Source organism: Monodon monoceros, unplaced genomic scaffold (assembly GCF_005190385.1).
Source record: "Monodon monoceros isolate NGI ecotype Baffin Bay Population unplaced genomic scaffold, NGI_Narwhal_1 Super_Scaffold_13, whole genome shotgun sequence".
Taxonomy (NCBI): domain Eukaryota; kingdom Metazoa; phylum Chordata; class Mammalia; order Artiodactyla; family Monodontidae; genus Monodon; species Monodon monoceros.
This window is the reverse complement of record NW_021703769.1, coordinates 42,589,719-42,601,814: the sequence shown is the minus strand read 5'-3', so window position 1 is coordinate 42,601,814 and position 12,096 is coordinate 42,589,719. Positions and strand designations below refer to the sequence as shown.

At 48.3% G+C, this 12,096-nt stretch overlaps 1 protein-coding gene across 2 annotated transcripts in view; it reads left to right on the top strand.

Annotated features, from left to right (window-relative positions):
• The first annotated feature begins 8,515 nt into the window (after window positions 1-8,515).
• Window positions 8,516-12,096, top strand: part of PYGB (glycogen phosphorylase B) — a 53,346-nt gene continuing 49,765 nt past the window's right edge. For both annotated transcript variants that reach the window (XR_003793190.1, XM_029220895.1), the window contains exon 1: window positions 8,516-8,864. Coding sequence is in view for 1 of the 2 variants with exons in the window: in XM_029220895.1 (XP_029076728.1) it covers window positions 8,622-8,864 (243 nt within the window). In the remaining variant the exon portion in view is untranslated. The remainder of the gene's footprint in view (window positions 8,865-12,096) is intronic.

Genomic DNA, 12,096 nt, shown 5'->3' with positions numbered 1-12,096 from the left:
AACTCCGTTCTGACACCATCTACCTGGAGGCGGCGTCGGACCCCACAAGTGAGGGCTCAGTCCTGCAAGACTGCCCGCCCTCCCGAGGCCCTTCTCAAGTCCAGGTGGTCAGCTGGGCTTCTGATAGACCAGCTGTAAATCAGAGGTTCCTATGACCCCCTTCTGAGATTCTGTAGTTTGCTAGAGAGGCTCACAGAATTTAGGAAAACAGTTTAGTTCTTATTGCCAGTTTATCACAAAGGATACAAACCAACAGGCAGGCGGAAGAGACAGGAGGGGAAGGCAACGGGGAGGGTGCGGGGCTCCCACACTCCCCGTGCGCACCACCCTCCCGACTCCTCACCACCCTGGGAGCTCTCCGAACCCTGTGCTCTGGGGGTTTTTATGGAGGCCTCATTACGTAGGTTTGATTGATTAAGTCATTGATCTCCAGCCCCTGTCCCCACCCCAGAGGTTGGGCCTAGGATAGGCGGAATCTCTGAGCCCTCTAATCACTTGGTTGGTTCCCCTGGCAACCAGCCCCCACCCTGTGGTTACCCAGAGGCTTTCCAAAAATCATCTCATTAATGCAAATTCAAGTATGATTGAAAGGGCTAATAGGACTGAGGACAAAAGACCAAATGCAACAAAAGATGCTCCCATTGCGCTTATGCTTAGGAAATCCCAAGGGTTCGGGGAGCTGTGAGCCAGGAGCAGGGATGAAGACCAAACATATATTTCATACTATAAATCATGACATCACAGGCCTGGAAAGAGGCTTTAGGTGGGTGGGGTTTCGACAGCCCTCCTCAATACTGTAAGGGTTGGAAATTCCCTGGTGGTCCAGTGGTTAGGACTCCTCGCTTTCACTGCCTAGGGCGCAGGTCCGATCCCTGGTCAGGGAACTAGGATCCTGCAATCCGCCTGCCCTCCCCGCTCAAAAAAATACTGTAAGAATTATCAGAGCCTGGCCCCGCCTGTGTGGCTCCAGAGGCCGGAGCTCAGACTACAGGGAAGCTACTGATGAGGAAAGATGTCCTGAAAGAAGACGGCTCTTCATTCGCACACGTCAGCATTCAAGGGTGCCCGAGAAAGGGGTCCCTGCTTGGGGAGAGGTCAGAATCGGGCACCTCCAAGGCCTCTTCACACTCAAGGTCCTTGGATTCGCCTTGAAAATTACGTTGAGTTTGTGGCGGGATAAGCATACCACATGTAGCATCCCTCTATTTTGAGCTACAGTAACGACAATGGCTTGTGTCGATGGAGAGCTTACTGGGTGTCAGGCATGGAGCCAGTGATTTCATCATCACAGCAGCCACGGGCAGGTACCCGTCATCTCTATCACACAGCCCAGAGGCTGGGACTGTCTGAGCTGAAGGTCAGTGGCTGAGGAGATGAAGGGCCCCACTAGGACCCAGGTCTGGAGGCTTCCAAACCCCAAGCTGGTGTGCCTCCCAAGCTAAGAGTGCCTCCAGATGAAATTTTCCATCACATCAGACCTTGCACGTAGCTATTTATCAAAAGCAGGTTTCTCTGCTGAAGAATCAATCATCACGATCGTAATGAGCGTGGAATACTTTTATATATATATAAATTTATTTATTTTTGGCTGCATTGGGTCTTCACTGCTGCGCAGGCTTTCTCTAGTTGCAGTGAGCGGGGGCTACTCTTCATCGCGTTGCACGGCTTCTCATTGTGGTGCCTTCTCTTGTTGAGCACGGGCTCTAGGCACTCGGGCTTCAGTAGTTGTGGCACGCAGGCTCAGTAGTTGTGGCTCACGGGCTCTAGAGCGCAGGCTCAGTAGTTGTGGCGCATGGGCTTAGTTGCTCTGCGGCATGTGGGATCTTCCTGGACCAGGGCTCGAACCCGTGTCCCCTGCATTGGCAAGTGGATTCTTAACCACTGCGCCGCCAGGGAAGTCCAAGCGTGGAATATTTAGAAAAATAGTTATAGAGTCAAGAGAAATAAAAACTAGCTCCAGGTCTGAGTGCCTCTATCATTTTGACAGTCCCTGATGTCTTGCTTTTCTGTGTTATTGATTGGCGGATAGAGGTTTCTGTCTAAGAGCTTAAGTGCAGTCCTGTAAACCTTAGTGTCCGCCTCAGATCGATGTGGCTCAGAAGCAGATATCCCCCTATAAGGTATTCTCTCCGGAGGCCTCTCTGAAGGCCAGGAGAGCGCCAGAGCTGCATGTTTGTGGCACAGAACACAGGCAGTGGGATGGCTCCAAACGTAACTTCCAGGGCTCGAGGTGCTCAGCACATATGGCTGGGGGTTCTCCAGACCCACCCAGAGGACAGCTCAGGATCGGATGGGTTTGCACATGAGAATGCCAGAGCTCAGAGGCATGCAGGGACTTGTTCTAAAGCAACAAGGAGAGAGGGGAATATAAACCAGAGTTTTCAGCTTTCTGGGGAGGAAGAGATTTCTAATGATTTTTTTGAATGACTCTCTATGCATTGGAATATTATTTGGCAGTAAAAATGACATAATCTATCACATGGATGAACCTTGAAAACTTTAGGTCAAGTGAAAGAAGCCAGACACAAAAGATCACATATTGCCTGATTCTATTTACAGAAAATGTCCAGAAGAAGCAAAATCCATAGAGACAACAAGCAGACTCGTGGTCACCTGGGGCTCTGGGTGCGGATGGGGGAGAACTGGGAGTAGCTGCTAATTGGGGGGGGGATACAGGGTATTGGGGGGTGATGAGAGGGTTCTAAATTTAGATTATGGCGATGGTTGTACAACTCTAGAAATACTAAACACTACTAAACACTATTGAATCAGGCTCTTTAAGTGGGTAACTTATAGTATGTGAGTTACATCTCAATAAAGCAGCTTAAAAACTGGACTGGAACTCTGGGAAGGGAGCTGCCTAAAACAGTAGGTTTCCCCACAGAAAGTTCCCCTTATGCTTAACCACATCTTATCATTTTGTTCCAGTCTGAAAGCACAAGATCCTTTCTTCCTTTTTCAACTCTTAGGCTTTTTAAAAACTTGATTTCTTTAAATTAATTCATTCATTTTTAATTTAATTGACACATAACACTATATTGGTTTCAAATGTACAACATAATGATGCAATACTTGTATACATTGTGAAATGATCACCACAAGTCTAGTTACCATCCACCACCTTACATACTTACAAAATTTTTTCCTTTTCTTGTGATGACAACTTTAAGATCTACACTCTTAGCGACTTTCAAATATGCAATACAGTATTATTAACTATAGTCACCATGCTGTACGTTACATCCCCAGGACTTATTATTTTATAACTGGAAGTTTGTACCTCTTGACTCCCTTCACCCATCTCACCCACCCCCACCCCCCACCTCTGGCAGCCACCAATCTGTTCTCTGTATCTATGAGCTTGGTTTTCTGGTTTGTTTGTCTGTTTTGTTTTTTAGATTCCACATACAAGTGAAATCATACAGTATTTGTCTTTCTCTGTCTGACTTATTTCACTTAGCATAACATCCTCTAGGTCCATCCATGTTGTCGCAAATGGCAAGAGTCCCTTCTTTTTTATGGCTGAGCAGTATTTCCTTGTATACATATACCACATCTTTATCCATTCATCCATCAATGGACACTTAGGATGTTTCCATATCTTGGCTATTATGAATAATGCTGCAATGAACATAGGGGTGCATATATCTTTGAATTAGTGTTTTTGTTTTCTTTGGATAAATACTGAGGAGTGGAATTGCTGGTTCAAATGGTAGTTCTATTTTTTGTGCCAGGTCTTAGTTCCTGCATGTAGGATCTTCGTTGCGGCATGCAAACTCTTAGTTGGGGCATTAGGGATCTAGTTCCCTGATCAGAGATCGAACCCAGGACCCCTGCACTGGGAACGTGGAGTCTTAGCCACTGGACCACCAGGGAAGTCCTTCTTTTTAGTTTTTTGAGGAATCTCCATACTGTTTTCCATAGTGGCTGCACATTCCCACCAACAGTGCACAAGATTCCCTTTTCTTCACATCCTTGCCAACACTTGTCTTTTCATGCACTTGGCCATCTATATGTCTTCTTTGGGAAATTGTCTATTCAGATTCTCTGCTCATTTTTTAATCAGGTTGTTTGTTTTGTTTTTGTTTTTGCTTTGCTATTGAGTTGTATGAGTTCTTTATGTATTTTAAATATTGACCCCTTATCAGATATGTGATTTGCAAATATTTTCTCCCATTCAGTAGGTTGCCTTTTCATTTTGTTGATGGTTTCCTTTGCTGTGCAGAAGCTTTTGAAAGACTTGTACACTGCAAACTATACGACATTGATGAAAGAAATTGAAGGAGACACAAATAAATGGAAAGATATTTCATTTTTTTGGTTTGGGCTGTTTGGTTTGGGTGGAGTCCTACCAGGAACTCCCACTGGGAAAACAAGAGGATATTTGGCTCCACAGGAAATTTGGGGGGCAGAGAGGGAAGGTCAGTGTCCTGGGTTAGCAGTGCAAATAGGCTTTCAGCAAGAAGACTTCCTTCACTTCTGTCTTGGATGGACCCTTCATACTCAGCTCAAAGCTTCAGCTGGAATGTCTCTGCACAAAATGAATCTCAGGAGGAACTCAGTGTTGCTTCCTAGAGGCTTGGATTTGCAAAGGCTTCCTGTTTGATGGAGGCTGTTTTTGGTACTTAAGCTCTTTCTAGCTTTTACTTCTGACCTAGTGAGTTTTTTTTTTTTTAAAGAATATCTTTATAGAGGTATTTTCATATAGTAAAATGCACAGATCTTAAGAATAGAGTTCAAACCACTGTGACAGATACACTCATATAGCCCATATCCCTATTCTGTCACTCCAGAAACTCCCCAGACAATCCCCCTGCCCTTGGCCCCTGGGGGACTCTTCTGAATTCCATCACAACACATTACTTTTGCCAATTCTGGAACTTCATGTCAATGAAATTGTACAATATGTGCTCTTTTGTGTCTGGCCTTCCACTTGGCATAATGTTTGTGAGACTCACCGGTGTCATTCCTTTCTATGGTTGAGTTAGTATTTCACTATTTCAATATCTTACTTTGTTTCTTCACTTTCCTGTTGATAGTCACCTGGGCTGTTTCCAGTTTGGGGCATTAGTGATAAGGCTCCTGTGAACATCCTCGCACAAGTTGTTTTGTGGGCATAGGTTTTTATTTATCTTGGATGGCTACCTAAAAGTAGAATGGCTGGGCCACATAGTAAGTGTATGTTTAAGTACTGATTATTTTATTATAAGAAACTGCCACACTGTTTCCAACGTGGCTGTAACGGTTACACTCCCTTGAGCAGCACTCCACCGCCTCACCACCACTCTGTGCTGTTGGTCACTTTCTTTTTTTCTTTCTTTTCTTTAAAGGCTGCTTTTTATTTTTTTTAAACAGCATTTATTTATTTAGTTTATTTTTGGCTGCATTGGGTCTTAGTTGTGGCACGCGGGATCTTCATTGAGGCACACGGGATCTTTCCTTGCGGCATGCGGGCTCTTCCTTGCGGTGCGCGGGCTTCTCTCTAGTGTGGCGCACGGGTTCCAGAGCGTGTGGGCTCTGTAGTTTGCAGCACGCAGGCTCTCTCATTGAGGCGTGCGAGCTCAGCAGTTGTGGCACGCGGGCTAAGTTGCCACGTGGCATGTGGGATCTTACTTCCCTGACCAGGGATCGAACCTGCGTCCCGTGCACTGGAAAGCAGATTCTTTACCACTGGACCACGAGGGAAGTCCCTGTCGGTCACTTTCATGTTGACCATTGTATGTAGCAGGTAAGTCCTGCTGCCTGCTGGGGTTTTAATGTGCGTTTTCCCAATGTGATCTAGTGAATTTTAAAGAGGCTTCAAGAATTCTGCCCAGGCCAGCCACCTCCCACACCTCAGTCCACCCTCGCCTGGAATGCGGCACGTAGAACCATGGGGATTCGCTCTATTCGGGGTATATTCATGGGGCCTGCGAGTGTGAGGCAGTGCTGGGGACATGGGGCCCTCCCCCAGGAGCGTACACTCCAGGTCAGGGGCAGCACCCTCTGTAAGGGGAAGATTCAAGCCATACCGTCTCTGTCACGATGCTCAGCTCTGCCGTGGATGTGTGAAAGCAGCCCTAGAGAAAATATAAAGGAATGAGTGTAGCTGTATTTGTAGACACTGAAATTTGGATTTCATGTAATTTTCGTACACCATGAATTATTCTTCTTTCCACTTGTTTCAATCATTTAAAAATGTAGGGCTTCCCTGGTGGCACAGTGGTTAAGAATCCACCTGCCAATGCAGGGGACACGGGTTTGAGCCCTGGTCCAGGAAGATCCCACATGCCATGGAGCAGCTAAGCCCGTGCACCGCAACTACTGAGCCTGTGCTCTAGAGCCCACGAGCCACAACTACTGAGCCCATGTGCCAAAACTACTGAGCCCGCATGCCTAGAGCCCTTGCTTTGCAACAAGAGAAGCCACCACAATGAGAAGCCCGCACACCACAACGAAGAGTAGCCCCTGCTCGCCACAACTAGAGAAAGCCCGCATGCAGCAACAAAGACCCAACACAGCCAAAAATAAATAAAATAAATAAATTTATAATAAAAAATAAAAACATAGACAGCGTTCCTAACTTGAGGGCCATATAAAAACAGGTGGTAGGCCAGCCTGGGCTGTGGGTGGGCAGAGGCAGTCCCCCGAGATGCAGCTCGAAACCAGGCCACAGGACCTTCACTGCAAATCCGCCCCTCCAGTGAGGGACTCCCCAGGGGTGAGGGCTGCAGAAGGCAAGATCCAGACCAGGGAGGCCTGTGGATGTTGGTTGTGTGTCCTTCGCCACCCCTCACAGCCCCACAGGCTCCACAGTTCGGGGGCTCCTTCTCTCTCCCCACCCCCAGCTCTCTCACTGACCCCAGCTCTGACCACTTCCCCTTCTGCCTGGTCCCTTTGGGATGGGACACATGAGAATGCCTGCCCGCTGCAGTCGGGTGCCTGCCTTCACCTGTCCCCTCAAGTCCCCCAGGCCCAGCCTGAGGACCTGCTAGGGAGGGGCTGAGGCTGGTTTACCAAGCTTACCTGGCTGGGGTTGTGGTTTGCAGGAGCTGTGCTGGGCTCAGCCCTCTGCTGAGGGGCTGTGCAGTCTGTAGCCTGGCTAGGATGATTCTGGGGAGTGTCTGGGAGGCGGGGGAGCCCATGAGGAAACTACCACAGGAATCCCAGCAAGAGGACCCAAAAGAGCAGCTAAGGATGGACTAGATACATAGGGAATAAAATGGCTGGAGGACCCATACTTCGTCTTGGAGGACCGGCTCCTGAAAGAGAGTCCTTGGGAGCTTGGGAGAGAAGGCAGGCCCACCAGGCCTGATGTTATTGGCACTGGATATGTGAGCAAGCAGGAAGGCTTTGGCCTAAAGAAGGATCTGGAGCCCCGTTGGGTGTGGAGGGAGGGCAAGGAAACAGGATGAGCTGTGGAGAAAGATGGTGGAAGGCCTTGGGCTGCACCTGTGACCTGCCCCCCCCCCCACCGGGGCCCTGCCCCAGGACCACACCCACAGACACTCCCCACATGGGGTAGCTCCCATGTGTGCAGTGATGAGCTTGCACACCACATGTAATCAGAGCTTTTCCAGATGCCACGGATTCACCCACTCCCCCTCCCTGCCCACCCCTCCCCCCCAGCTATGTCCACCTCTAACGCTCAGCACCATCCTAGGTCTGCAGGCCCAGAGATTGGCCAGTCTTAGAAACTCACGTGAGTGGAATCCTTCAGGCTGTGCTCTTTAGCGCTGCCCACTCTCACTCAGCACTTGTTCGTCTGCGTATTGGATGTGGTCTATCATTCTCACGGCTGGGGACTGTGCAACTGTGGGAATATGCCACAGTTTATTTATCAGTCCAGCATTGGTGGGCATTTGCGTGGTTTCCAGTTTGGGACTGTTTTGAATATTTGAGTATTATGAGCATTTCTGTACATGCCTTCTGGTTGGTGTAAGCATTCATTTCTGTTGGGTATTTTCTCTGGACTAGAATTGCTGGGTCAGAAGTAGGTGTTTGTTTAGCTTCAGTGAATACTGCCAGTTTTTCAATGTTAAACCAACCTGTAAGGACTCTCCTTGATGCAGAGACCCCAGAGGCCAAGATAGGATCAGGGAGGAGCAGTGGGAGCAACACTGAAGCCGGGGACCCGAAGACGGCCCTGGGGAACAGCAGCGGTGGTGCTAGTGGGTGTAGACTGGAGGGTTGCTGGTGAGAGTGAGCAAGAGGGCCCCAGATGAGGACCTGCAGGTAGGAACCAGGTGAGCAGCTTTAGGGAGAAGGACGAGCAGGAGGAGACACCGTCTCAGGGAGTGGACATGAAGAGAGTTGCTGGCAGTAATGGGCCATAAGTCCAGGACCTCATCCTCAGTTCTGGAAGTTGAGAAACTCAGCAATACTCCTTCACCCAGGGGTCGGTGCGCGGCCCCTCCAGCAGGCCCCTCCCATCCTGCGACCCCGCCCTTCCTCAGGCCCCGCCCCTCACGTGGTCCGGCGCAGCGCGCAGGCGCACCCTCTGCACCTCCCTTCCTCGCCGCCGCAGCGCAGTGCGCAGGCGCGTCCTGGCAGCCGGCGAAGCGGCAGCATCCTCCGTGCGGGCGTGTCCCCGCGGCTTATCTTGCCCTCCTCCTCCTCGTCCTCCTCGGACTGCCGGCGCGATGGCGAAGCCGCTGACGGACGGCGAGAGGCGGAAGCAGATCAGCGTGCGCGGGCTGGCGGGGCTGGGCGACGTGGCCGAGGTGCGGAAGAGCTTCAACCGGCACCTGCACTTCACGCTCGTCAAGGACCGCAACGTGGCCACGCGCCGCGACTACTACCTGGCGCTGGCGCACACGGTGCGAGACCACCTGGTGGGCCGCTGGATCCGCACGCAGCAGCACTACTACGAGCGCGACCCCAAGGTGAGGCTGCACCGGGGTGGAGAGAGACCCCCGGTGAGGAGGGACCTCCCCGCGAGATGGGGAGAGACCCCCCCCAAGTGAGGATAGACCCACGTGAGGAGAGACCCCCTAAGATGGGGAGCGACACCCCGCCCCCCCCCCCCCCCGGAGTTGAGGAGAGATCACCGGGTGAGACGGCCCCGCACACGGCGTCGCCTAACCCTCACTTTGCGTACTGGGCGGCCTGGAGCCCTGTGGTTGGGGCCTGCTGTCCGGGCGGGCAGAGATGGGGGGCGTCATTGGGAAGCCTGCTGAGGAGAAGGAGCCCGCAGTGATGGGCTCTGCCTTCCAGGCGCTCACACCTGCCTTGAAGAACTTCACTTAGCTTAAGGTTGGCCGACGTTAAGGAACTGTTTATTCTTTTTACATTTTACACACATGTAGGTTTATGGTAGAAAAGTACAAAATACACGAGAGAAAATTTGCTCATCACCTCCGTTATTAACTGTGTTAAAATATAGGTGCGTGTCCTTCTACATCTTTTCCTGTTCTTGAATATATATGCACACTTTTAAAAAGCATGTTGTATATACAATTTTGTGGCTCTTCTGTTTCATTCATCAACATTTGTAGCTTTTTCAACAGCTTTCCAAGTCAGTAAATATGATTCTCCAAAGTGGTAGTTTTCGGTTTGATGGGTATGGGCTTGGCCAGGCCCCTGCTACCAGTTTTGTTTGTTTGTTTTTGTTTTTTTCCTCTTGACCATGGAAAGTTTTATCCTTTCTACTATACTAATGTAGAGTGAAAACTGGTGAGGAAAGGACACACTTGCAGGCCTGAAGCCAATTTGCAAAGATTTGACTTGCAGTGTACACCTGAGCACTGGGCAGTTGCTTTGTTGATAGTATTTTACAGTATTTTTGTAGGGCGTTAAGAAATGTTTAATAATTGCTAAGTCTGAGACTGGTTGCTTTTCCAGACTTATTCTTTCTGGGGCACTCTTTTTTTCTAAAAGAGAGGTGGTAATAAGGACAGATTTGTTAGAATACCAACTAGGAGCTTCATATTTAGTATGCAAGACGGTGAAGAAAGAAGTGGCACCAAATGGCTGAAACAGGTTATTTCAACAAGGGCTTGGGATGACTTTGCCAGGGAAACTGGCCAGCAGGCAGTGGCTCCCCCAGAATTCCCTGCTGATGGCAGAGCTCTGATTTGCAATATCATTGTTATTCATGTAGCAGATGAGATCTCTGACAGCATATTCAAGGGTATTTCCCTGCAGCTGGACCAGAACACACCGCAACACCGTGGGGTCCCATTAGAGTGTTTATTTATATTTAGATCATGAAAAGGCTAGTGATGGGCTCAGGGATTACAGAAATAACCTTTCATGAACAGGATTAAATCCCTCTAACAAAACAGGTTTGCTCATCCTCACTGATTGCTATGGTGGCTATAGGTGTAAACCTTTCTCTTCTTTAAAGCCACACAGCCTGTAAATGGAAGGTTGTTTGCTTGTCCTGGATAGGAAGGTCATTTGAAAGTGGAAACTTGGAGTTTGAGTGCTTCAGTCTGGCTAATTCATGTTGAAAATAAGCTCATCATCTCCTTTTTCTGCAAAAGTTACATGTTTGCTTGTAAAGGACAAGAAACAAGCCCCAGGAGGATTAGAGCTGAGAGGACGTGGAAGGTCTCCCCGTAATAATCCTGCAGAGCCACATCCCCAGCCTAAGAACGGCTTCAAGGCTGTGTACCACTGCACTGCAGACTTAGGCAGCCTGACGATCTGAACAATAAGTTAAAGTGCTTTTATTTAATATTTTTATTTACTTTAAAACAATTATGCAAGTCCTGGTGATTATTGGAGAAAAAATTAGAAAACACAGATAAGCCAAAAGGAAAAAATTAACTGTAATCTCACCACCTAGTGGTAACACTGTAAATGCTACAAACATCTTGTGTTCCACATCTTTTTTTCTGTGCAGGTAGAAACATTTGTTTTTATTACACAAACTAGTATAGTGTTATGCTGCACCTATTGTTTCATAACTCTCAAGCACTCTATTTTTGGTAATAGTAGAAACGGTTGAAGCTCAGTGCTCAGAGGAAGAGTTTTCAAGTAAGCTGGCAAATCAGCAAGTCAAAAAATCAGGCTAAAATTAAGAAGTCTGCTCTTGGCAGGAGGCAGGCTTAGTTCTAAAGTCGGCTCCAGGAGTCTCTGAAGTGATGGCAAGGTCAAGACTCCACTGCAAACTCAGGGACGGAAAAGAGCTGGGTGGTGAGGGATGGCTCACAGAAATCCAGGCTCCTCAAATCCTAGCTTTACCATTTGGCCTGTTTGACCCTTGGGCTTGGGTGGATTTCTTAACCTTTCTTGGTCTCAGTTTCTTCATCTTTAAAATAAGGAAGGTCAAGCTAGGTAATCCATCCCTGAGTACCTTGCCGTTCTAAAACATTACAGCTTTGTGTTTGCTGATAAAATGTTTCCATTTTATATTAACATTCCATCCAAAAAGAATTTGAGAATGCTTAAGCAAGATATGCTGCAAAAGTTTCAACTTCATAGAAGACCTCAAAGAGAAAGTTGGGGCAAGACAGTAAGGGTAGGAAAGTGGGTTAAGTTCAGATACATGGTCAGGAGACAAAATGCAGATGTAAGCTCTGGCAACCAAAGCAAATTGCAGATCATGCCCAGTTATGGGAGTGATGGAATCTCTGCAGTAAATTCTAGAATGAGCAGATGCGAGATTTCTTCCATGGGTCTTTAAAGGAGATGTTGTACGATGTGGACAGCTGGCCTGATTGCATCCTTGTAGTGGATGGACTGGCCAGTTTACCATGGCTCTTCCCCATGAGCTCTTGGCATAACCATAATGGTGGACTAAGGAAAGGAGCTCTACCACTGGGTCCAAACAGCTGTCCTAAGTATTTCTAGTAAGATAATCATGATGAATACAATTAATCTTATGGTTTGGCTGGATCTGGGAGTTAAAGGAAGATGATCTAGAGCAGTTTTTTTTGCCTTGGCTGCACACAACCCCTACTTCTGAAATTTTGTTTTAATTAGGCAGGAGTGGGTCCAGCACTGGGATCTTTTTGACCCACTCAGCTGTTCTGATGTGTTTGCCCTCATCTGTGTGAAGTTGACCTTGTATCCCATGGGCAAGCTTCCCTGATAGCAGAGAGCTCAGAGTTACTTTCTCTGGCCAGAAGCCGGGGAGGGGCAGATGTTTCATGTTGCTGATTACCCTGA